We start from the raw sequence: 26,572 nt of genomic DNA on the forward strand, positions 1-26,572 counted from the left end.
AACAACATTATATATACATACATGCATGCATGCATACACACATGCACATTACGAGTGTGAGAGAAAAAATAAAAGAAAACTAACAGTGAATTAAAGAGCAGTGTTTTAATAATGTACATTTAGTCATTCTTTACATTTAAACACATGCATATGGTTCACTGCTCCAGGACAAGTACACTTTGTTTCATGAACTGGAACAAAAGAGTTTATGTCATTATCTAAAAAAGGCATGAATTGTCAACTGATGAGAGCTATCAATTAGGCGTTGCACTTTTTTCTGTGCATTTGTAAAAGACTAACTGTGTTAAAGAAGAAAAACTGGGCGATTTGTTGGTGTTCTGTAACTGAACTGTATCCCATTAAGCCAGCATTTGACAGGCTGCACAAAATGTCAGTTTATCAGCCGAGATGATTATTGGTTATTACTTGTATTGAAAATTAATTCTATCCTGTGGTTACTTTGTAAAGCCCAGCCACACAGCATTTCACAGACTGCATAAAACGTGACAATAAGCGGGTTTGTGAGATGAGAGGTGATTTCTCAAAGAACCTATGGTGAGTGGTATTTTAAAAATCATGATAATAAGCGAGGGGTAGGATATTAAGCGAGGTGGTATAAAACGGTTCATCTGTACATACAAACAAACAAAGCAAAGGTGCATTTGAGTGAAAGTACACCACCTGTTCCATTCTTAATATCTTTAGGCTCAACACAGTACATTGTTATAAGCAAGGTTTGTTATAAAGGTGAGCAAAGATGACAATAATCTTTAAATTAAACTCCCTCACAGTCTATAAAGAGAAACTCAGTGATCAATAATAAGTGTTGTGAAAAAATAAAACTTAGCGCAGTGTAGTATTAGCAGAGTAAGCTTCATATTATTAATACTACTACTATTACTAATCATAATAATAATATTATTATTGTTGTTATTATTATTACACATGGTGAACGATAATTTTCCTAGAACCTGCAGAGTTTTGTAGTATGAACGGGTGTTCACACCGAAAGCGACGCGCATGCCGCCTCCTTGCACGTCACTCTGTGTCACCGCAGACCACCTGTTCACACTGAAAGCGGCGAGTGGAAAGTCAGTGGACAGTCTGTTATGTCACGGCTGCATGTACAGTGACTTAGTTGCCAAGCAACAAATAGTAAATGCCAGTGGGAAGGGAAAATGTTTTTTATATAGAAAATATAAAGCTAAATATTTCAAGTAATGAGGAACGAAGCACTATAATTTTTTTAAATTGATTTTTAACACCCCCACCCCTCAATTACTGCCAGGTACAATTGTGTATGTTTGTTTAAAATAAAATAAAAACATGTTGCTTTTAAAAATGGAGATGATTTCGTTGATTGTGAGTTTGGAGATTTGTCTGGTTTGCTTGATGTGGGCAGAGTGTAAGGTAAACGGTTCATTATACATTAATATTATTAAGCATTAACTGCTGTCCTCACTTCATGTCAAGTGTTTGGGAGGGAAACAGTAAAAGCGCCAGTATTCAGTGGATAAGCACATGTGACAGCCCGATAATTCATTTTGAGTCATGAACAGCAATGAAAAAAAGATACCTGCGATTGCCTTGCTCTACCGCAGAAAGGAAAAAAAAAAAAATACATGAGCATTGTGGGTCCATGACATCCTCAAGCAAAGAAGAAAGCACACTCTGAGAGCTGTGCTGTACAATTAGGAACTCCGAGACAGTTACAATGAGTTTCTCTTCCATTTTAACTGCTGTCTGTCTGCTTCGCAAAGGTGCCTCCTACTTTCCCCTGATTGGTTGCTGGTGGTATAAGTCATGGCGCGGTGAAAGTAGCGTGCTACCTCTGTCTTTGTTGTAAACACAGCCACTGTGGCACTTTGGAATAGTACAGCTGTTCATATTGGTGGAATTGCTTAATGTTGCCTATTTTTATTTTTATTTGGCTACAAATGTTTCATTGTATATACATGTAAACTAATGCTAATGAATATTGCCCTATTATCAAAAAAAATAATGTAGTCAGTGTACTCCATTGAACACCCAAAGAAAAATAATTTGGTCCACAGGCAGATGTCTAATATAAAAATAAAGGAATGTATTATAATCTCTGCTGTTATTTTGCAAATTCTCATGAGATTTTTGTTATTTCCTAATCTGCACCGGTAACTTCTCTGAATCATAAATGCCAAGTATTTTTTATGTCTATTTTTCAACAGAGTACTTCAACAGGAGAAAAGAAATGTGCTTCTGAGGCAGTTGGAAGAAGCCACACGTGTCGCCACTTATTTACACTCCCAGCTAAAAAGGTGAGTTGTCTCAGTTGTGGTGACGGAGAATCTCAATAACAGCTGAAGGCCATGGCACATCGGCTCTGATCAGTAATTTTTCATTGGTAATCCGTAATGTTGTGAACAAAAATAATTGTAATGGTGTAAAACTAATTGGAAAAAAGATCAGTTAGTATTGGCACCTTTGGCCACAGGGTCCTTTTTACCAGGAACAGTGGTGCTACAGTCATAGCATGCTACCTCCTATTTTTGTTGTAAAGTGCTGGGGTTGCTACTGTAGGTGGTGCAGTGAGTTAATGCACTGGTTTCAATGTGTGTTTTTGCTTTTTCTCTGTAGCTTTTCTGCCAGCAACCTCATGGTGTCGTCCGGCAGCAGCAGAGGCTCTCTGGCGTCCAGCCGTGGCTCCCTGGCATCCAGCCGTGGGTCACTCAACTCTGTGAGCTTCACTGACATCTATGGGCCGTCTCAATACGAGCACACGGAGGGTGGTGGCCTCAGTGACCTTGAGCAGCATCTGCGCTTTGACCTTTACCCCTTCGACGCTATCTTCAAGGACATCACTGTGTACGGGACGGAGCCGCTCAGCCTGGGGAAGCCCAAGCTCTCCCTGGACACCCCACAGTCATTTGCATCTCTGTCGTCACGCTCCTCCCTGTCCTCTCTGTCCCCGCCCAGCTCTCCCCTGGACACACCCTACCACTCAGCCTCTCGGGACTCTCCGCTGGCCCAGATGACAGAGGAGTATATGGAGCTGGCGGGACGGGGCTTTCTTGAGGGGCTCCGGGGGTACTCCCAGCCCTCTGCCTCTGCCAACATCGATGCCGCCCCTGGGGCACCCCCCAACGGTCAGTTTTGTGGCTATCTTTTGGACAGCAAAGGGCCAAAGGAAAGCGTTCCGCAGATAGGGTCTGTAACGCATGGAACTGGAGGCAAGTGCTTTCCTTTTCTTTTGTTAACCACGGCAATCCTAGTGTGTAAGCCAATCGTAGAAGCCTTCAATATCTGAGGTAAAATGTTAATGGATTGCTACAGTTAGAAAGAAAATATTAAAATTAAGCCAAACTTTTTTTTTTTTTTTAAAAAAAAAAAAAAAAAAAAAACACTAAAGAAATATTTCTTTACCTAAACTTTTAGTATTTCGATGGTCAATAAAAATTGATTTATGTTTTCTGGTATCAAGTTAATTTGGCTACAGGAAAGTAGGCAAATCTTCTCAATATCAATAGGGTAGTATTGCAGTTTCTCACAAGAAGCATGTTTTGAGAAGAAATATGATGGCATACTGAACTGTTAATGTCTGCTGCCCCCTAGAGGCAAGCTACAGTACTCCAAAAATCATAATCCAGACATAGCACAATAACACTTCACAGGAGAATTAGGGTTACCAATACATTTGCACAGTAATTTTACAGTTTGTCATACTTCTGTGGACCTAACTGTGCTTGGCTATGCTTTACCATGCTTTCACTATGCTTTAGTGCAACGCTTTTACCAGTACTTTAGTGCTGTAAACGTTTAAATCTTTGAGTGCATTAATGGTACAACATACCCTAGACAGCCGAATAACAATTACTTACATTGAATTAAAAAAGAATGCAACTAATATTAATACTGAAAGTTTAAAAAGAATTGGAAAGGAGTTGAGAAAAGCTTGAGCATCGGCTGATCTCACAGAATGAAAGAAATGAAGTAAACTCGCGAGCAGACAGCACATTTGTGACTGAAATGTCATGACCCTATAGCTCAGGAAGTATAGAGACCTACAGGTTGGTATGCATTGTTTTATCCGTGCATAAATTCAGCACATCACATTTCATTTGAATCAAGATGGAGACTTCCAAACTTCCCTCTGGTGGGGTTTAATATGGAGTGACCCATTTCTTCACAGGGGTGACCCTGCGCTGCAACAATGCCGGGAGGTCAGGCAGGAGGGCCAGAAGAGTCTCTGCAGGGGTATCGGAAGACACTCTGGCCACAGATAGTGGAGTCTTTGAAGCGTGGAGCAGAAGGTTGGATATCTATCTGTTACCATGATATTGCCAGCATTACACATTACATGACATTAAAAAAACAAAAACACGTTCAAATAGTACAAATTAGCATAAAATGTAATATATATATATATATATATATATATATATATTTGCACTCATTCTGAGTGGTTCTAGGTTCTGTTGCTCTACACTGAATCATTTTCTCTAAATCTGTCACTACTTGGCATTGAGCGTTTAGAGAATTGTAAATGCCTGGATTGAACATCCATCCTCATTCCATTTAAATCATGTGACAATACGACCATTCAGTTCTTACAGACAGAGAACCGTTTGGGCTGGCAGAGTCGTAAGCGTCATTGTCACAAGATTTGAATGGAATGAGGAAAGCTGTTAATTTCTGATAGAATTCTTCAGAGACATTCAAAGCAGCTCGGAGCCATGTACAGGCAGATTTGGAGACAAATAAGTAAACAAAGTAAAAAAGTAACTCAATGTTGGAGCGGCCTAATCACTTAGAACGGATTGCAAAAACCATATGCTTATGTGTAGCCTGTGGGTGTGCATACAGTGTGCATCATTGTTTGTCCACACGCCCCAAGGTATTTTCAGGGTTTTATTGAGCAGCACTAACAGATGACTCATTTCAACAATTTTGGCTCTTGTTTCCAGTAGGCCTGAGGATTCTGAGGTTCACCATGTCAATGACGCTGCTAGCGCTGAATCACCTCAGATCCAGCTTGGACTCATGTAGGTAAAAAGAAGAGTGAAAATAAATAACAAAAACATCTTTGTTAGATGGGATACGACTGTAGAGATTTAACAAAGAGGACACTGACAGGTTCTCCTTATAAAAGTTTAACTCTGTATTTTTGCAGTTTTTCGCATTGTTATACTGTGCATTTTCCATAGTTTACCCTGGCTTGTCGTGTTTATTAACGTGTTTTACCATACTTCTTTCAATGTGTTCTATTGCACTTTGCTATCCTTTTGCTGTGGTAAACCTTTATAAGGCTCCACACAGACACATACAGTGACTCACCTTAAGATAACAGTAAGTTAGCCTTGTCTCCTTTGTTAATGTGAAGGATTTCTTAATCTACACAAAGTAGACGGATCTGGGTGTTGTTTTACTTTATGAACTATAGGTGTTAACTCTAAACCTACTAAACCTACTGTATTCTGCTCCAGAACATATAACAATGTAGTGGTCTACGGGACTTCATTCCCCAGGAGCAATGGTAGTACACATCCTTCAGAACTACTTTTCATTCACCCATGAGGTTTACCTACGGCACATGTATTTTCATACTTGACCAGATGTTACATGTAATTCAGATAAATAAATACTGCATGCCATCATTTAAAGCTGCAAATATAAAGAGGTTTTGTTATTTAGTCATTTACTTACCATTTTTCTCTTTTAGGTATGATGCTGGCAATGAATGTCTTTTAGTCCATTTGCTTCAACTGAAAAACCTAAACGAGGTTCTTATGAAAGAAGTATTTAAAATGTAAGTTCTAACAACTCATCGGGTATTATTTTAGCCAGTGCTCCGGCACCTTTAGTTTTCTTTTTTTTTTTTGGTAATTTGCATTTCAATTCAACAGTTTTTTGTTGGGGTGTGATGGTGATTTTAAACCTGGACTTTTTTTCTTTCTTTCTTTTCTTTCCACAGATATCTTAAAATTCACATGCTTCCCCTTGACCCCAGCACAGCAAGCACTTACTGCTCCAAAGCGTTAGAGCTTCAGACTCTGTTAACGTTTAACGAAGGATTCCGCATCCCTGTTCCTGCCAGCGCTTTAGGGCTCCGGTCCCTTCAGCTGTATGTGTGTTCTGTAGGTCACCAGGCACAGGAAGAGCTGCTGGTAGGTGCAGTGCGAGGCCACTTCTATTAGCAACTACTAGGAATTTGAGTAGGCAGAATATATTTTTATTTCAAAATGTTCCCTTACTGCCTGCCGTGGTTGAGATGTCTCATCTCGTTTATAAGGGAGTCACGGTGGTGGAAGTTCAAATAGTTAGACAATACAAAATATGTATGGAAAGTTAAAACACCATCATAATGTAGCATCAGGCACCCCTCTACACGTTACAGTCACATTCCTTCCTCAACACATCCAATGCCTTTGTTTTAAATGAGTGTATGTTCTGCCAGGTCTTCAGTTCTACTTGGCCTCTCTGTTTTATTCAGGGTGTGGTGCAGGTCAGCCTGGCTGATTGTGACGGATCCCCAGACATGTTGTTTCACTGGTACCGAGTCCAGATTGTGAGTGGGCCCGACCCGCACAGGAAAAGGAACAGCATCCAGTTTGCAGAGGGCAGCCTGGAGCACCCTGGAAACCGCATGCCCGTGAAAACTACGGTATCTATAAATATGACTGTATTTATTAAACAGTTGAAAAGGGTTTCAGGAACTAAAAACTTGACTGAATTAATCAAAATTGACATAACATGCCTACAAAACATTCCTTATAACATTTGTTTTCTTTTTGGTGAATCCTTGTTATTGTTGTTGTTGTTGTTAATATTATTAGTTTTATTCATTGTAATCAGCATCTCTAGTACTTATTTTAGGAGGCCTTGGTACACAGTGTGGTGTTGTGGGCAGTGTCACCTCGGTCTCTCAGGTTATTGGTTACTGAGTGGAGTGTCTTCTCCGGGCAGGACTCCGTGTCGGCCCTGCTGGCTCGAACGACAGCACAGCTGGAGGCAGTGGAGCGGGAGCTGGCAGGAGAGCAGGTCAAGCTGAAGTACACTGATGAGGAGATCCAGGAGATGGAGAGGAAGGAAGAGCAGGCAGAGGCCGTGTCAGAGAGGTATGACCCAGATATACACTTGCTGGCCGGGGCTGACAAATCCTCATACACTCAGTCACATCGGTCCCTGATAAGCAACGATTTCTACCCACATTTGCACCACCTTTTTTCCCCTGGAAAGTTGACATACTATCATGCAAGCTTAGAAAATGTAAAATTCATGATAAAGAAACAAAACATGATAATCTCTGATAAAAGCCCAGTAGGTATGAGAAATTGCAATATTATGCAACTTTACCATGGGTGGTATGGATGTTAGTTCCACATTAAAAAGCAAAAATGTTAAAAAGAAAAAAAAAATATTGCATGTGAGGCCCATGAGACCCAGGAATGGAAAACCTTATTTAATAAATGGAAGTAATTTACCTACTGGTTCTCAAAGTTTTTTACTTGCACCATTTTTTTTAACAAGAAACAAAACAGTTTAAAGAGAACTTTAAAAGTACATTTTTTTTATTTTAGGTTGTGTAATTTTTCCACTCCAAGTACTTTAATTAATGTGCTTGTTCTAACAGGAGTTGGCAGGCTGAGTCGGTGGATAGTGGCTGCAGCAACAGCACAGCATTTGGTCCTCATTGTCCAGAGGGCCTGTGTGGGGAAGTAGCGTATGGGGAGCCAGAGGGCCGGTGTGCTGCAAGAAGAACCCAGCCTCCACCACTGAAGGTAACTCCAGCCAAGCTTGACGTATATGTACTAGACAATAGACATCCCACTGAGAGAGAACTACCTTGAAATGACACTACAGTACATGAACATGTGTGACCAGGTATAGCCAAGGCTGTAAGTCATATCACAGGAAGTGGTCTCATTGCAGCCTCTGAGGTAAGAGATCCCTGCAGCACACGACGTGACATGTGCCCAAGAAGAAGCATTTTAGTCCATTATGCTGTTGCACTTTGTGAGAAATTGCACGATGATGGTCTTTGGCCATGCTTAACCAAAGAAGAAGCTAAAACACTGATATCGTAAAACATTCCAGAAAAGCATTTTAGAAAATATATTTTTTGGTCCGTAGGTGGATAAGGAGACGAACACGGAGAGCCTGTTTCCTGAGAAGCTGTCCGTGCGACTGAAGGACAGGGGAAGCCGCAGGTCCCACGGCTCTCCCTTTGTACGAAGCAGCACCATTGTGCGCTCCCAGACTTTCTCCCCCGGGGCACAGAGTCAGTATGTGTGCAGAGTGAGTATACATTCCACACAGAAACAAGGGACTGAAGCCCAACTAGAATGCAGGCCTGTGGTCCAGGCTGTCTAAACACATGATTAGTGTTAAGGTCAAGCAATAGAAAAACAATTATAGAAGGCTATGTTTTAAGGGATAATTGTCATGGCCTCGTTCCAGAAGAAGCTTTCGACAGTGTATTTTTCAATGTCTTGTGTTTGAGTAAATAAAATGTACATTAATGACTACATTTCTACATGTCCCAGCTGTACCGTAGCGACAGTGACAGTTCAACATTACCAAAAAGATCCCCCTTCATGAGAAACACGTTGGAAAGACGAACTCTACGATATAAACAGGTATGTTATATGCAGTTTATGTGCATATTGCAATAACAGTATAAGCAACAGTTTATCTGAACTACCCAAATTAGAATAGCCACTTTTTGTCCATGGCTTTTGAAGCTTCTGCTTTTTCAGCATTGGAGAGAGAGAGAGAGAGAGAGAGAGAGAGAGAGAGAGAGAGAGAGAGAGAGAGAGAGAGAGAGAGAGAGAGAGAGAGAGAGAGAGAGAGAGAGAGAGAGAGAGAGAGAGAGAGAGAGAGATCTCTGGCATAATTTTTTTCAGCAGGAGAAAAAAGTTTTTCAGAAAGAAAATTTAAATAATTTGGAGGCTGCTGTACTCAGATTTCCCTCTTCCCCCTTGCAGCAGTCGTACAGGTCCTCGCTGGCAGAACAGTCGACACGGACCTCACTAGACCTGGAGCTGGATCTCCAGGCCTCCAGGACTCGGCAAAGACAGCTGAATGAGGAGCTGAGCAGCCTGCGAGAGCTAAGACTGAGGCTCGAGGAGGCCCAGGGCCGGGGGATCACCGAGCTGCCCCACTGGGTCATCCGAGACGAGCGCTTCCGCTGTCTTCTCCGAGAGGCAGAGAGACAGGTACTGCACAGGCATAGGACATCGTAGCAGGGAGAGTGCTAGTAACTCCACCTCTTATAATTTTTAAACACTGTAAGGTATTTTAAATGGGCTGTAACTCTTGAAAAGTAGGTAGTCCTTCTGTCTAGTACGTTGTCTGTGTATAACCTGGTCTGATGAGCTTCCCTTGTCTGCAGGCCAAGCAGACCAAACAGGAGCAGCGGCAGGAGGAGGCGGCAGAGAGAATGCTGAGGAAAGCCTCCAAGGAGGTGTTACAGATGAGGGGGCAGAACCAGAAGGAGCCGCTCCCAGTGCAGACATTCAGGTTAGCACAGCACTTACTACAAGGCATGCATGGGCAACTACTGAATCTACCACTTGGTGTGTGGCCCCTTGCATCAGAACTGATCTGTTTTCTGAACTGTAATTGGATAAACAGGGACGTATCCAATTACAGTTATTCATATAGGACTTTTGTTAAATACTAAAATTCTAAAAATCAAAAATGTAAGTCTCTGTTGTGTAATGTGTAAAATGACAGGAAGGTGATATTTAGATATTTCCCTGTTTGTAGATCAGTTGATCAATGGAAAACACAATGCAAAACAAGTAAACAATTTACAGTAGGTAGACTTGAGTCATCAAAAGAAGTTACTGAGTAACATTTTTAAGTAACAACATGGGCATGTCTTTCCTGGAATAAAGTAGAATAATGCAAAGCATTTGTTTTTAATATGAGAAAAGTAATACATATATATATATATATATATATATATATATATATATTATATATATTAGATAAGCATTTTGTATATATAATTGCCAAACTGAACGCAAATGAACTGCATGTAATATACACTGTGGTATTTGTTAAAGAGGGTAAACATTACCCAGCGTGCATTTTGTACATGTGGGCTTGCTATAAGTGGTATTCTTCATATAGAATGGGAAAATTGCATCGTCATATTTGGTAATATTTACATTATTATGACAAGTGTAGGTGTTTGTATAAAACTTTTTTTTCTTCTTGAAGTTTCCATAGCAGCCCACATGTTGTAATAATTGTTAGTGCACTGTATGTGGTCTGTTGTCAAGAGGACAGTCACTGATCTGATATTTCTTTTGCCAACAGAGAGAAGATAGCATTTTTTACCAGACCAAGACTCAACATACCTCCTCTGCCAGCAGACGACGTATGAGTGCCTTCCTACATTATATGTCATTAAATATGAAGTATTCATCTGTCTCGTTTTTTATTTTCATGGAGTAACTGAACATAGTTAGCATTGTCTTAAAAAAAGAACTTGTGCAAAAGCTATTAATATACAAGTTTAAAAGTGTGTGTGTGTGTGTGTGTGTGTGTGTGTGTGTGTGTGTGTATATATATATATATATATATATATATATATATATATATATATATATTATATATATATATATTTTATCGACACGACAACAACAGGGCTTGGTTTTACTTGTTGTAAAAGCAACATCTCTGAAAAAACATATTTTATAAAAGAAGAAACTATCCTCTTACACTTATTTTTCTGATGTTTGTGCGCTTACAAAAGGCTGGAAGACAGGAACAAAGTCAGTTTAGACAAATTCACTGTACTGTAATTTTATTTTATAGTACTTTTCCTTGAAAGAAATTTCTATATATTACATGAAAACCTACTTAAGTAGATTTTGTAAGACCTGTAAAAATAGTGGTTCAGTATTTTTGACATACAGTAGAATGGAACTTTTGGCTGATTTTGTTACTGTTACCTGATTTGAAAAAAGGAAAAGAAAAAAACGTCTTCTGTGTCATACTTTGTCACTTTTTAAATCCACTTATTATCTGTACTTTACAATATATATATGAAACATTTTATTCAAAACTTTGTATTATATAAATCTGTTATAAAATCTGCAGTGTTTCAACTGAAGGTTTATCATTAAACAATTGAAGTGCAATGGTGTTTTGTGCTACTTTCATTTGAACTCCATTTCTACTGTCTCCTGTGTTCTAATACACCAGCAATAAACTGGTGCAGATTTCCCATCCTAAAAATGTGACAGAGATGTTTGCTATAAAGGGATTGGAATTATGCTTTTTTACAATAATTGATTATCAGTATAATCATAAGTATGTATTGATTAATTGTACTGATTATCAATAATTGTATGATAGACAAGTAAAAAGCAGTCAACAAGCAGAAAAAAGAAAGTGTGAGAAAACAGTAACTAGGAACACATTTTTAAAGGTCACAGTGATGTTTGATTTTGCCCAAGGAGATTCCATAACAGTGAAAATATAAAGTTTCCAGATGAAATCGTTTGAGATATTAGCAGCAGTATATGCGGTGGTTGCAGGTGTTCAAACTCATGCAATCAACCCTCCTGGGAATGCTTAGGGGGGATTAAGAACCTGTCTAATAGGATAATAAACATAGGAAACTATTATGAAAATTCAGAGGGGAAAAAGTATTCCTTTCAACTCAAAGAAAATGATCAAAGCAAGGGTGTATGTTCCAGAACCTCAAATTAGTTATACTGACATCCAGTTTGCAGTAACATGGTTGACTTTAGTTCCAAATGCTAATTTTAGGTCACAGCAGGCATACTGTATTATAGTATTATACTGTACTCTATTACCAGCTAAGTCTACACTGATCTGCAGTTCCACAGAAAGGAACATCTTTTAAGATGGTCACTAACAAAAAAAAATCTGTTGGCATTCTGCTATTTATTGCCTTTATTCACATATGCATTCCCTTTGCTAGTATATCATTGTTAGTAATAAGAGTTTAAAATGAGGAACAGTTTTTGCACAGTAGTTTTGCAGTTTCCTATGCTTTTCCCATGTTTATGCTACACACTTACTGTACTAACATGCCTAGCTATCGTTTATCAAGCATTTAGTACATTTTCACTGTTTATTATACCAGTATTTATTAACACTTTGCAATGCTATAGTGATATATACCCCAGTTTTATAAGGGTAGGTAAAGTATGCAGTGTCTTCTTGTATGTTATTTTGGTCCTAATAAAATGAGGATATTATAAATACATGCAACATAGCAGTTTGTTAAAGTAATTGTAGCTAACAAAATAGGTCCACCATGCACATCCATTAATTGTATATGTCTCAAATGTGCAGTTTAGCAAACATGTATTTTAATTTTAAAACATGCTTTCTGGTACTACACTAGATTAAATATATGTTTGCAAGCCATGCTGTTACTGCCTTGCTCTTTCTGGATCATTTAATATGGAGGGTGAAATTATCTCCACCCCTTCACTGGCTTCTTACCTGTCAAAAACCAAGCCGCTGCTCCCCCTTTTAACTAACCGATGTAATTCATGGAAGTGCAAAATGAGAATAATTTTGTTAGCTAGAACTACTTTAACTGAATCCAAATAAATACTCCACTGTAGACTGCATAACACAAGTTAACTGTTCTGACTTAGTGCCATAAAGCCTTAGCAGTTGCATGTTACGTTTGATAGTAAATGGCAGAAAGACAGAAGACAAACAGGTTTTGTTTAGAGCTTTTCCAACAATGAAATGGTCATTAAATAATCCGAAAGAGTATTGCTAGGCGTGGGCAGGTCGTGCCTGACACACACGTGACAGAGAAAACATGTCAACTTCTTTGTAATGCAGGCCGAACTTGCCTATAAAGGGTTGCCTTCAGTCAGTTTTTTCAGAGCGAAATGGGGCACAAAGGTACCACGAAATGTTACTGTCAGGACAACTGAGGAAGTCAGCACCTCTGGTCACTTTTTTTTAAAGTAATAAAAACGCCTATTCACTGCCAAACTTGAACTACTATAGATGTGTAATGACTGCAGTATAGGATACTGACCTTACGGTTAGGGTTTCGGTGTTGGGAGAGGATTATTCATTGTTTTATTAACGATAATATGATAGCCAATCACAGTGTAGTTTCCTTACTGGTACATTTCGTGGTACCTTTGTAAGCACTACCGAAATGGGAAGCAGGCAAACCATGACAACAGCAGCTGTGGGCACAATGCATTATGGGATTGTTTTACTCTCGCTCCACCTATTGTTTAGCTTGGGGAAGCCTGGACAAGTGGCCCAGAATTACGATTCATTGAGCTGATACAGGGTGATCAATGAAATTACTCCAGTGATCAAACACTGTGGGAAATTAAGGCTTGTTTAATTTTTCAGAAGATGGCCTCAGAAGGTAAGCCTGGAGGGTTTCATTTGTTTCTTACATGCTTTGGCTTACCGACAGTGCACGTTTTCAGTACAGGGATGTACTCGTAAACCATCCTGTTTTTTTTTTTTTTTTTTTTTTTTTTTTAATTTTGTGCAATGTTATCATGCGTTTATGCGGTGTTGAACATAGTAAGTAATGCAACAGAATTGATGCAGTTAAAAAATAAATACCCTGTTGTATTCTAGTAACTGCAGTCACATATCGTATGTTGTATTACTGCGCAGTGCTTGTTAACCTCAATGCCTCAGAATTGCGACGACAATGAACGCCTCTGTGCATTTTCATTTCTCGTGTCTGGTTCTTACCTGGTATAACCATGGGCTAAAGGATTTCCTCTAGTAAAATGTTAGCTGTTTAGTGTTTGTCTCATCATGACACATGAACTTTGACACCAGAAACCACACTAAGGATGTGACTGTTTATCTAAAGTAGTGGTTCACATGCCAAAAGACGTTGTGGCCACTGAGAGCGACCACCAACGCTCACCGGTGGCCACACTCTACAGTGGAAGCAGTAAAAAGAATCCAAATTCAATCCAAACCATAACAATTTCAATGGGATGAGCTTAAAGACTTGATTACAGATGGTTAAATGTGGCCTTATTGAGGAAAAACTGATAGGAAAAACTGATATTTCATTTTTATTTCATTTAATCTTTATTTTACCAGATAAAAAGATTGAGAACAAATTCTCATTTACATTGACGATCTGGTCAGGAGCCTCACATCACAGCAGCACAAAGCAAACAAATACAACATAGAATAAATAAAGAAATGAATAACACATTAACAAATACAAACACATGCATTAGACAAGTGAATTCAGATCCCGATTTAATAAATACATAAATAAATAAACTCCTCTGAAACAAAACTGTGTAACAGCTGCAAACTGAAATGAATTACACCCCAAAACAGTGGACACTCTGGGGAGAACTAGTCTAATAAATTAATCTGATCTTAAACTGTAAACTGAAGCAGAGAACTGTAATAGGTTGCGCAGATATAGTGGGGTTTTCCCAATCAGGGTTCTATAAACTAACCATTATCCAGTCGCCTAGTGTGTAATGAAAGCCATTCAACCATAATATAAAGGTTGCAGTGATGAGTAAGATAAGAAGCACCAGTTATAAATCTTGTAGCAGAATGGTATAAAGCACCAAGCTTCCCCAAAGCAGCTTTCGAAGCCATTTTGTAGAAAATGTCACCATAATCCAGTACTGGAAGAACAGACATCTGGACTAGAGTATACCTAGCGGAATATGTGAAACATGATTTATTGTGAAACAGAAAACCAATTCTAGATTTAACTTTATCAGTATGGGTTTTAAAAGACAAAGCACTGTCCAGTCAAATGCCTAAATATGTACAAGTGCTTAATAATCTCTTTTTTCACTGTTCCTTCTTGCTAAAGCGTCATGCTACTATATCTATCTATGATTTGTTTTACACTTACACATATTTCAATGGTGCTTGTGTACTGCATTCTTGCACAGTTTTCCTCTCTCTGTTTCAGGGCACTTGCACAAGCTTCCTCCCTTGTCACATCCCTCTTGCTATCCTGAAATGAAGAGGGATATTTCTGAAATGATGAATGTGAATGTCAAAGCAAGCGCAACTGTACCTCAGCAAACCAAAAACAAAAAGAAAAAAAAAAAAAAAAAAGGGGGATAGCATATTATTTTATGCAGATGTTTTTAGTTGCAGTTGTACAGTTAACTCTTTACCCCTGCAATGCTAAGATTGGTCTTATCATGTAGAAAGAATAAGTATGTGCCTCTACAGTGTAGTAGAAAATACACGTAAAATAAAAGCATAAAAAAGTTGGGGTTTGCATTTCTGTTTTACCAAAAGATCTTGTCAGTTACACAAAATAGCCCCCCCACCCCCCCACTGCACTAAAGAAATAAAATACAGTAAAATGTAATGTTGGCTTCTCAATGTATTTTTAGGACGTTAACTCATTCATAAAGTTTTTGTAAGTGGTTATCGTCAGCGCTATGTCGCTACATTGTTTGGGTTTGAATTTTGCCAATGGAAAAAGTGCATTTTCTCGCAACATTTTGTTACCTTAATCCAGCCTCACAATAAAATAGAATCCGCGATACAATGATTGGCAGCAGTCAAATATATTTGCAAGGCTATACGTTTTAAAGTTACCTTCTTCGGGGGGAAAAAAGGGTACTTTTAAAAGCAAGCACTTTTACTAGGAATTCATGAGTGAAAGTGAAGTATGTATCCATGTGGTGATGAGGATACCTCCTGGGTGATGTCACAGCGTAACTGGCTTGGGCCAAATGTTAGAAACCACTTTATGTGGTCTTTTATAAACCTGGTGTACCAGAGGCCAGTTACCAAACCATAAACCACAACGTTGCGCCAAAAAGTGGAGGGAGGTGACCTCGCGAGTGAACATGAAAAAGTATTAGTCAGCATTCCTAAAATTAGGGGAAAGCCCATAACTGTGAACTAATAATAATAAAAATAATACTAGATTCCAGATGTGTGATTCCATTGTGAAGTATGTAGAAAGCAAAGCAACATTCCAATAGTAACACATTATAATTAGAAAACGATTGAGTGCAAACAGCCAATCAGCTTCCAGATCTAGCGGGCTTCTATTTTGCATAGATGCCTGCTTGAACGTTGCAGTGCTTAACTGTGAGTTACATTTTAAAATCAATCCGCACACAAATACCGGCTTTTTCCCTGAACAATCTAATCTGATAACATAAAAAGCTAATTAAACATACTTTCTGACGCTGGTCTAGAGACAAGGGAAATCATGTATGTGACAGGACACGGTAAATCAAGGATCAATTCACAGATACTGGAATAGTAAATCAGACACGATTGGTTCACAATTCTGTCATCGGCTAGATCCAAACAACACCCCCAAAACTAGCAATTCAAACTGCCAATCCTGTTTCAGTTATTTCCGCACCAGCCAATCCACTCCCTGCCAGCTTGAATGACGCCCCGCCTCCAGCAACAAGTTTGAGTCAGACTCAATATTACATGGACTATTCAACAATTGTACATTTCCAGATAAATTATAACAAGAAAAAGACCCCAATAAATAAATATGTTAGCAATACTACTACTACTGCTACTACTACTATTACAACTAATAATAATAATAATAATAATAATAATAATAATATTGATGTTTTCTCTACGTATATGTTTTTCTATTCTAACTATTGTTAGGGACTATTTTCTTCAACAGCAGGTTACCACGTGAAATATCAGAAGTTCAAGGTAAACAGAGGTTTTAAAGTTTTTTTTAAAGGAGAAAATAGCAATAGAGCCCTCTCGATGCGTGCTCTACCGTGTGGTACATGACCTTGACTTTCATTACAGCCCTCGCCTACGGCTCCTTCGACGGGCTCTATTGCTTAAATAATAACAAAGAGAGACATTTGGCAGTCCAGTAGACTGTAGTCCAGCGCTTATCCACTACGTAATGCATGGAAGACGGACAACGTAATCAGATTTCCACGTCCTATATTTTGTTTATTTTTGCATACATGCTCTAGGCCACAAGGGTGAACGGTGACGGTGAGTACAACCAGAAGCATGAGGAGGATAAATAATTAGGTAGGTCACGTGCTCAGATTTGCCTAGTTCATTCTAAACATGCAAAAAAAAATCTTTTTTCCTCCATTTTTGACTGCAGCAAAACCCAGTTGCCAATGACATATGTATTGTAAACCATAAGTAATTTGTAACTGCAACGACTCACTGTAAAATACCTTTTTTTTTTTTTTTTTTTTTTTTTTTTTTTTTTTTTTTTTTTCCACTTCAGGCTCCGACATGGGTTCCACGGGAGAAATCAATGGCTCGGGTAATCTCATGGACTTCCTGGATGAGCCCATACCAGACGTAGGGACCTATGAGGACTTCCACACCATCGACTGGCTGAGAGAGAAATCCCGGGACACAGACCGGCACAGGAAGGTAATGGAGCTAATGCACAGCACAGCTTTTTTAGAATGTATTGAGCTAAACTTGTCCAGATCTGATACAACAATTCCAGTAGGTTCTTGCCTCAGCACATACACTGAACAAAAATATAAACGCAACATGTAAAGTGTTGGTCCCATGTTTCATGAGTTGAAATAAAAGATCCCAGAAATTTTCCATATGCACAAAAAGCTTATTTCTCTCAAATTTTGTGCACAAATTTGTTTATGTCCCTGTTAGTGAGCATTTCTCCTTTGCCAAGATAATCCATCCACCTGACAGGTGTGGCATATCAAGAAGCTGATTAAATAGCATGATCATTACACAGGTGCACCTTGTGCTGGAGACAATAAAAGGCCACTCTAAAATGTGCAATTTTGTCACACAAAACAATGCCACAGATGTCTCAAGTTTTGAGGGAGCGTGCAATTGGCATGCTGACTGCAGGAATGTCCACGAGAGCTGTTACCAGAGAATTGAATGTTCATTTCTCTACCATAAGCCGCCTCCAATGTCGTTTTAGAGAGTGTAGTAGTATGTCCAACCGGCCTCACAACCGCAGACCACGTGTAACCACACCATCCCAGGACCGTCTAAGACCAGCCACTCGGACAGCTGATGGAACTGTGGGTTTGCATGACTGAAGAAACTGTCAGAAACCGTCTCGGGGAAGCTCATCTGTGTGCTCATCGTCCTCACCAGGGCCTTGACCTGATTGCAGTTCGGCGTCTTAACTGACTTCAGTGGGCAAATGCTCATCTTCGATGGCCACTGGCACGCTGGAGAACTATGCTCTTCATGGATGAATCCCGGTTTCCACTGTACCAGGCAGATGGCAGACAGTGTGTATGATGTCGTGTGGGTGAGCGGTTTGCTGATGTCCACAGGCCACAATCAACAGCCTGATCAACTCTATGCGAAGGAGATGTGTCACGCTGCATGAGGCAAATGGTGGTCACTGACTGGTTTTCTGATCAACACCCCTACCTTTTTTTTAATTTTTTTTTATATCTGTTCATATAAGGTAATCAGTCAATTGAAATAAATTCATTAGGCTCTAATCTGTAGATTTCACATGACTGGGAAATAGTTTAGGGCCTAATGAATTTATTTCAATTGACCGATTTCCTTATATGAACTGTAACTCGGTAAAATCTTGTTGCATGTTGTGTTTATATTTTTGTTCAGTGCATTATACAATAAATCAAACACTCCCCATCCCTTTCAGACACTAGAAATAATATGTAGTACATATGGACTAAATCTGTAGGTTTATTTGGTTCGGGAGAGTTTTTTAAAAAATATGCATTTTTATTATGGTCTACCCAAGTGCCTGTCAAACATAGGTGTTACTCTGCAATTTCTGCATGCCATTTGCAACTTTCCCTTCATGATTTCTTTCACCAAATATTTTTTCTTTACATTAAAGCTAACTGTTTACACCCTGTTTCCTATCCATTTATCTTCTTTTTATTTCTAGATTGCCAATAAAAGTAAAGAATCGATATGGGAGTTTATAAAAGGCCTGCTGGATGCCTGGTCAGGATGGGTGGTGATGCTCCTAATTGGGCTTCTGGCAGGTACGACCTTTAATCCTTGAAACGTTACTGATGACCTGCAACGATGGTAGGAACTGTATGAGTCTATAATGGTTCTTTACCACTGTACATGAGGAGGGATTAACTTGGTTTCTGCATCTGTAGGGCATTATTGTAATGGTTTTACAGGCATCCACAATTAAAACACAAGGTTAGGAGTAAACCTAAATTAACACACATGCCATGTATCTTTTTGTGTTTGAGGACACATGGATAAGAGTAACCTGTAATGGTTTAATTGCATACCCTTTAGTAATTGTCTGTTGACCCTTTTTTTTTTTTTAAACCTGATTGTGCTCAGGTACGCTGGCAGGCGTAATCGATCTAGCGGTGGACTGGATGACAGATTTAAAAGAGGGCGTGTGTCTCTCTGCGTTCTGGTACAGCCATGAGCAGTGCTGCTGGACCTCCAACGAGACCACCTTTGATGACCGGGACAAGTGCCCTCAGTGGCAGAAATGGTCCGAGCTTATGGTTGGACGATCGGAGGTGAGCAGTTAGAGCATGACGGGAGTACAAAACTTTTTCTTTTTGTGTTTAGGGAGGTTTGTTTAGCACCATGTTTTTTTTTTTTTTTTTTTTTAAATGAAATGCTTTTATTTAATAATTCTTACCCTTTATGATCTTTTACAGGGTGCCAGCGCTTATGTGTTGAACTACTTCCTGTACGTGATGTGGGCTCTCACCTTTGCTTTCCTGGCAGTGTCCCTAGTCCGAGTTTTCGCCCCATATGCCTGCGGGTCTGGGATTCCAGAGGTGAGGAACTGTGGTCAAATGAATTTTGTGTTTTCGGTGATGAGGGAGGCACGTGTGTACAGTATTTTTACTGATATGGAGTTTAAAAATAAATGCTCTAGAGCATTCCTTAGAATCAACCTATAAATGGAAGACCAATCTGCACCAAGTGCCATAAAGAAGCTGCATGGGTAGTGTAGCTCTATTTCAGGGTGATATTTTCAATTTATTAGGTGATAATTATTTGTAAATGTTCTAAATAGTTGCCAAGGTGTGTTTTAATATTACATTTAATTATCACAACCTTTTCCTAACTGTAACTCCTAACATATAGTATAACTGAGTAAATTATAGGAAATGACCACAATAATTACACAGCCCTTTCTGTTTGTTATTATCCTGTTAGTGTAAAGCATGACCTGTTTGTCATGCTGCCATATTGACATCATTCACTTCAACCCACTTGATGCAGAGATAATGGGAAACTCATGCTTGACTATGTTTACAGTCTGTTTTATACTTCTGAAATATCATTTTGGGTGGTCAGTTTTTTTTTCTCATTTTACTGGCTGTAAAATACTTTAATCCAAACAGTAAATCACATTTCAGCATGTGAGATAAAAACACAATTCATAATGGTGCAAACTTTTAGGAATGACTCTACATACTACCCTGTTTACCACTACTGCTGATATATTGTTGGTACTGTATTGTTTATGGGGGGGAAAAAAAAGTTTTGTCAGGTGACCTTTTGTCTTTTTAAAAATTTTTATTAAGTGCTTAACGTTGTTGAAGTTTATTTTCAGTAATAATAAAATAAATTGTTTTCTAGATTAAGACCATCCTGAGTGGTTTCATCATCAGAGGCTACCTGGGAAAGTGGACTCTCCTGATTAAGACAGTGACCCTGGTGCTGGCGGTGTCCTCGGGGCTCAGCTTGGGGAAGGAGGGGCCTCTTGTTCACGTGGCCTGTTGCTGTGGCAACCTCTTCAGCGGCCTGTTTTCCAAGTACAGCAAGAATGAGGCAAAGCGGAGAGAGGTATATTGTCCGGTGTTTAATACTGTCCAGTGTTTACAAAGTTGCCTAGTGCCAATTATTAAAAAAAAAAAAAAAATAGTGGTGATTTTGTGTGGACGGCAAAGCTAAGACCATGAAGAACATTTTGCCTTGTGACCGAAGCTGAATTTAAGTCCCTTCCCAGGTGACATGTTAGTGCATTAATCCATTGTCTGCTACCTAAAATCCAGTATCCATTATAGGGAAACATGAAGTTTAGAAAAAGGTTGGGGACAGGCAGTGCTGATAGAACAAAGTGTGTTCTTTTTGTGCTGTCTAATTTAAAGAGAATGCTTTGTATATAACGTCACCCTTTGCGTAACACATACCTGTGTGTAACACGAATAACTGCAGCCTTGGGTTTCATCCCTTGTGTAACGCTCTTCTTTATACAAGCCTATCAAATTAGAAAACCTGTGAATATAACATAAAACATGTATACACTGCACAGACATTCTTCCAATATTTTGTAAAAAAATGTTATATTCTGAAATTTACTGTACACTATCCTTAAAGAAAATGAAACAAATATAGTACAACAAACAATAGCATTGTGTGTAATGTGCTGTATATGTGCTCTATATTTCTGATGCACAGTTTTGTATGTTTCAGGTTTTGTCAGCTGCTGCTGCTGCTGGAGTGTCGGTTGCCTTTGGCGCTCCGATTGGAGGAGTACTTTTCAGCCTTGAGGAGGTAGGAGATGTTCTTGCAATATATAGCGGTAGGCAAGTATCAATATCCAGATTAGACGGTGCAGACTATATATACTCTATATTTATGTTTGTACTCTGTATTTATGTATGTACTATATTTATGTATATTTATCTCTTACGGGGTACGGACAGTACAGAATCAGATATTTCTCATTGTTATCTGGAATTAGGAAGCAGACACGTGCCAGACAACATTCAAGCAAGGTAGGGAGAAAAAAATTAAAATCTCAGTATTGGAAATAAGAATACATATATAGAATTATTGCAAACAGAAATTACAATTAAAATGTGAATGTATACCCTTTAATAAAAAAATACATTTGTAAAAGGTCATGATTACAAAGGTTAGACATGTGCTCCATTCCTACTGTAGGTGAGCTACTATTTCCCACTGAAGACCTTGTGGAGGTCCTTCTTTGCAGCTCTGGTAGCAGCCTTTACCCTGCGCTCCATAAACCCCTTTGGAAACAGCCGGCTGGTGCTGTTCTATGTGGAGTACCACACCCCCTGGTACATGGCAGAGCTCTTCCCCTTCATCCTGCTGGGCGTCTTCGGGGGGCTATGGGGGACCCTCTTTGTCCGCGGCAACATTGCCTGGTGCCATCGCCGCAAGACCACGCTGCTAGGCAAGTACCCTGTGCTGGAGGTGATTGCAGTGACTGCCATCACTGCCATCGTGGCCTTCCCCAACCCGTACACACGGTGCAGCACCAGCGAGCTCATCTCGGAGCTCTTCAACGACTGTGGAGCACTCGAGTCCTCCCAGCTCTGCGACTACATCAATGACTCAAACATGACCCGGCCCATAGATGATATCCCTGATCGTCCTGCTGGCCCCGGTGTCTATGCAGCTCTGTGGCAGCTCACGCTGGCGCTTATCTTCAAAATTGTCATCACCATCTTCACCTTTGGCATGAAGGTAAGCTAATCACTTGATGTCTGCCATTTGTGTATATGTCTTGGGTTTGTCAGATAAAACAGTTCATAGAGGGCATATCATCTTCAAAAAGCAAAAACAGATTTCTGAGCTAAAACATTTGTCTGCTTGACTTAGTTGTACTGTCATAGAGGCTGCTGTAACTGACGAAGTAGAGGGAAATAATTTACAAACATCTAAAACTTGAAGTTTGCCACAGCCAGTGACAATATATATCTAAGATACTATGAAGTACATTGCAAGGTAAACCAAGTGATACGGATTTTGAAGTTCAGTAAGAGGTGTAATTTGATGTAGCCTGAGGAATTTAGACAAAAAAAATATATATATATACACACACACACACACACACACACACACACACACACACACACACACACACACACACACACACACACACACACACACACACACACACACACACACACTATGATTAGGGGAAATGATTACTGGACACAGCTTTTACAATATTTGTAGTGATGTATTCTACTCATTCTTCTGGTCTGCTCCCCTATGTCTATAGATTCCTTCAGGACTGTTTATTCCCAGTATGGCTGTGGGTGCCATTGCCGGCAGGATTGTTGGAATAGGTGTAGAGCAGATGGCCTACCACCATCATGACTGGATTATCTTCAAGAACTGGTGCCGACCAGGTGCTGACTGTGTTACTCCAGGACTGTATGCCATGGTGGGGGCTGCAGCTTGCTTGGGTAAGGTTACGAGTTACACGCATCAAAGTCATTGCATTTAAAGTGACATCATCACAGCTCTTGCTGTATATAACTAGGGCTTCTGATTTTCCTCCAACTTTTCTACTTTCCTTTAAAAATTAAATTAATACCTGTTAAGCCATTCATTTTAATCAATCACAACTGAGAAACGCGTTTAATAGTAAAGTTGATTTCATTTCCAGGCTTTTAAATCACAAGTCTTACTTTTTCATTTAAAAGCAGAAGCGATTCATCTTTATGCAAATACAGTTACTCGTAACAAAGTGTGTCCAGCATAAAATACTTTATTTTTCATTATAGTTTTAATAAAGATTAGTTACTTATTAACATGTTGCAATCTTGTTTGTACGTCCTGCTTGTAAATTAAAATAAAGGCTTGGCCGATTTAAAATCCTATTTTAGTTTACAATTTACTATTAACATGTTTCTCAGTTGTGATTGAGATGCACGAATGGCTTAACAGGTATCAACTGAATTCTTGAAAAGGTGATTCTAAAATTCAGAAAATGCAGAAAATCGTAAGCCTTATATATAATATACATTACAACAGATTTTAAACTGAGCCCCACAGGGGTCTCTGCTGCTGGAACACGGTTAATTTCCAGTTAATACTGTTTTTTATGTAATTAACAATATCAATCCTGATTGAGTCATGACTGTGTATGTAAATAGATAAGGTCATTGGTTTGCCATTTCTTAGGCGGAGTTACCAGAATGACGGTGTCTCTGGTTGTGATCATGTTCGAGTTGACGGGGGGCCTGGAGTACATCGTACCCCTCATGGCTGCTGCTGTCACCAGCAAGTGGGTGGCAGATGCCTTTGGGAAGGAGGGCATCTACGAATCACACATCCATCTGAACGGCTACCCTTTCCTGGACGTGAAGGACGAGTTCACGCACCGCACGCTGGCCACTGACGTGATGCGGCCGCGGCGCAGTGAGCCCCCCCTGGTTGTCCTCACCCAGGACAGCACCACTGTGGAGGACGTGGAGACCCTCATCAAAGACACCGACTACAACGGCTTTCCTGTGGTGGTGTCCAAAGAGTCAGAGCGACTGATTGGCTTTGTTCAGAGAAGAGACCTCCTCCTGGCCATCAGTAAGCAACCTCGTATTGGGAAACCCGTTACAAAAACAGGGCTGGGATACATGTGTCCTGTCACATACTGGATTTAAATAAAGTTGGATATAAAGATTATAATAAATTAATAAAATTAATTAAATTATGTAATGACTTTAAAAAAAAAAAAAAAAAAAAAAAAAAAAACAGGACACACAAGGTGGATCACACAGTCCTGTGTTTTCCACCTAGTGTCAGAACGAAACTGTCTTATTGCCTAATAACGGATTGCTAACGGAAATTTGCTTATGCTTCTCCTTGTGTTCTTGCGCTAACTTTTGTCAGAAAGTGCCAGACAGAAGCAGGATGGTGTTGTGAGTAGCTCTGTGGTGTACTTCATTGAGGACGCCCCGCAGTCACCTGCCAGCAGCCCCCAGTCCCTCAAGCTGCGACGCATCCTCAACCTGTGCCCATTCACAGTGACCGACCACACCCCCATGGAGACAGTAGTGGACATTTTCCGCAAACTGGGGCTCCGGCAGTGCCTTGTCACCCGCAGTGGGTAAGTCATTTCTACCTACCGATGGAGATGATATCCCCTCTGGGGGTTTCAACAGAGGTGAACATATGCACAATGTATGTCATATATAGAAAGTATCAGAATGTGGGGATATATGGAGGCATGTGTTTGCCAAACGTACCTCTTTACTTGTGCAGTCTGTGGATGTAATATAGGCCTGGTGGTGGATGAATATCACTGATGGTTTTTGTTTTTCCTTTTCAGTAACAATTGGTGAAAGTGCTGCCATTTAAGATTGTTGTTGTCTTTTGGTCAGATTTTCAAAGTGTTTATGATTTCTTAGTCTGTGTGTTTACATTCTGATCTACCAGTTGGTGGTACATTCCTATTTACTGAAGCGACAAAGACACAACTTTTCTGTCAGCTTTGACAAGGGGCCATACTGTAGACTCTTACTGTATCTGGGAGCTTTTTTTCCAAGTTAGTTTTGCCCTCAGAGAAGTAATTTCCACAAACTGATGTAAACTTTATTTTTCTTCTCTACAGGCGCCTCTTGGGCATTATAACTAAAAAGGACGTTCTCCGACACATGGCCCAAATGGCAAACCAGGACCCTGAATCTATCATGTTCAATTAATCGGTGTCAGAGATGGATGAAGTCCATGCTGGCTGATACCTTCAAGGAGTTTCTAAGCATATACTGTAACGCCAATGAAAGCACCCAGGGCCTTGCTGTGACAAATAGGAAAAGACTGGGAAGACTCGCTGAAATGGGAAAGGAATCGGAAGAAAAATCTTTGTCAATGCCACTGCAAATGTCATGCTAAGCTTTTGTCTTTTAAAAGTTGTCCTACCCTGGAACAAATTTAACAAAGCATTAATATTTTCTCAGTTATACTGTAGTGTGAAATCATTATCAACCACATTAATAATTTATAAATAGAGTAGGTAGGGCTGGCAGAGTTAAAGCGACGCATCAACGCATAATTTGACTTGAATAAAACGAAGAAGGTTGTTTAGTCCTGGCACTTGGGATTCTTCAGGCATCTCAAAGCAAGCTGAAAAGCCAAGTCAATACAGATTTGCTAATAAATCAATATCAAGTAACAAAACCTAAAGCCACACAAAATAATTAAATAGTTAAAAACAAATGTTTTTCAGTCATCACATCCTGATGACTTTTTTTTTTTTTAAACTCTAAAGCACCTGCAGGCCTTAAAAGGGCTCTCAAACAAGTTTAGGTGAAATACTAGATTGTAATTATTAACCTGTCCCCCCTGCAACACTGGAACTATTATCTACTACATCATAGAAACCCTACACCATCTTTTTTTTCACAAACATTTTAATATCACCGAGCAGACGTGATAAAAAGTTCTTGCAAAGTATCAAACAAGCAAGTACACTGCTTAATCAGCTGACTCCTCCCTAATCACCTGCTTCAGTGCAGGCAACATTAGTACAGTACATTTACCTTCTAATACGTTATTTGGGAAAGGGTTACAGACGAGTACGCTTAAAGGACAGAAAATGTTTTTAGTGATTCAAATTCAGACTTGGAAATTATTTTTTACTGACCCGAACTGCATATGCCTGATACAGGACTCTAATTAGTGTTGTCCTCCGGCACTATAGGTCTGTTGGCTTCACGATCCGCAGTGCGAAAAATGATGGATTGGCAGGAGCACGTCTCAGAGTCGCCGCGGGGTTGCAACGGTGAACCGTGATAAAAAATAATAATTGGGTACTCCAAATTGGGGGAGAAAACCGGGGTAAAAACCATTGTTGATGACTTTCTTTAAAAAAAGAAAAAAGAAAAAAAAAAGAAAAATTCCGCTTTTTGCACAA

The 26,572-nt window shown here is 39.5% G+C and overlaps 2 protein-coding genes across 3 annotated transcripts in view; both read left to right on the forward strand.

Moving 5' to 3' along the window:
• LOC121328163 (protein WWC3-like) overlaps positions 1-10,545 on the forward strand; it is a 49,414-nt gene extending 38,869 nt beyond the window's left edge. The window contains exons 10-23 of one of the 2 annotated variants that reach the window (XM_041272696.1): positions 2,205-2,294; positions 2,614-3,206; positions 4,166-4,286; positions 4,941-5,018; positions 5,696-5,782; positions 5,948-6,140; positions 6,467-6,637; positions 6,940-7,091; positions 7,607-7,754; positions 8,107-8,271; positions 8,520-8,612; positions 8,961-9,191; positions 9,368-9,495; positions 10,303-10,545. In XM_041272696.1, coding sequence (XP_041128630.1) covers positions 2,205-2,294; positions 2,614-3,206; positions 4,166-4,286; positions 4,941-5,018; positions 5,696-5,782; positions 5,948-6,140; positions 6,467-6,637; positions 6,940-7,091; positions 7,607-7,754; positions 8,107-8,271; positions 8,520-8,612; positions 8,961-9,191; positions 9,368-9,495; positions 10,303-10,369 — 2,317 coding nt within the window. In that variant the 3' untranslated portion in view covers positions 10,370-10,545. The remainder of the gene's footprint in view (positions 1-2,204; positions 2,295-2,613; positions 3,207-4,165; positions 4,287-4,940; positions 5,019-5,695; positions 5,783-5,947; positions 6,141-6,466; positions 6,638-6,939; positions 7,092-7,606; positions 7,755-8,106; positions 8,272-8,519; positions 8,613-8,960; positions 9,192-9,367; positions 9,496-10,302) is intronic. The other variant, XM_041272697.1, reaches the window with a different exon arrangement.
• A 2,671-nt stretch (positions 10,546-13,216) lies between these two features.
• LOC121328169 (H(+)/Cl(-) exchange transporter 4) lies at positions 13,217-26,520 on the forward strand. Its single transcript, XM_041272717.1, has 12 exons — positions 13,217-13,372; positions 17,216-17,367; positions 18,854-18,953; positions 19,273-19,460; positions 19,605-19,727; positions 20,539-20,745; positions 21,376-21,456; positions 21,850-22,395; positions 22,937-23,123; positions 23,845-24,243; positions 24,550-24,766; positions 25,271-26,520. Exons 1-12 carry the CDS (start codon positions 13,360-13,362, stop codon positions 25,359-25,361), a joined length of 2,304 nt encoding a protein of 767 aa, XP_041128651.1. The 5' UTR covers positions 13,217-13,359; the 3' UTR covers positions 25,362-26,520.
• Positions 26,521-26,572: the final 52 nt, after the last annotated feature.

Source organism: Polyodon spathula, chromosome 15 (assembly GCF_017654505.1).
Source record: "Polyodon spathula isolate WHYD16114869_AA chromosome 15, ASM1765450v1, whole genome shotgun sequence".
Classification (NCBI taxonomy): domain Eukaryota; kingdom Metazoa; phylum Chordata; class Actinopteri; order Acipenseriformes; family Polyodontidae; genus Polyodon; species Polyodon spathula.

Coding starts and splice junctions, on each gene's coding strand:
- LOC121328169 (XM_041272717.1), top strand. Junction 22,396..22,936: donor TCTTCACCTTTGGCATGAAG/GTAAGCTAATCA, acceptor CTATGTCTATAG/ATTCCTTCAGGACTGTTTAT. Junction 23,124..23,844: donor GGGGGCTGCAGCTTGCTTGG/GTAAGGTTACGA, acceptor GCCATTTCTTAG/GCGGAGTTACCAGAATGACG.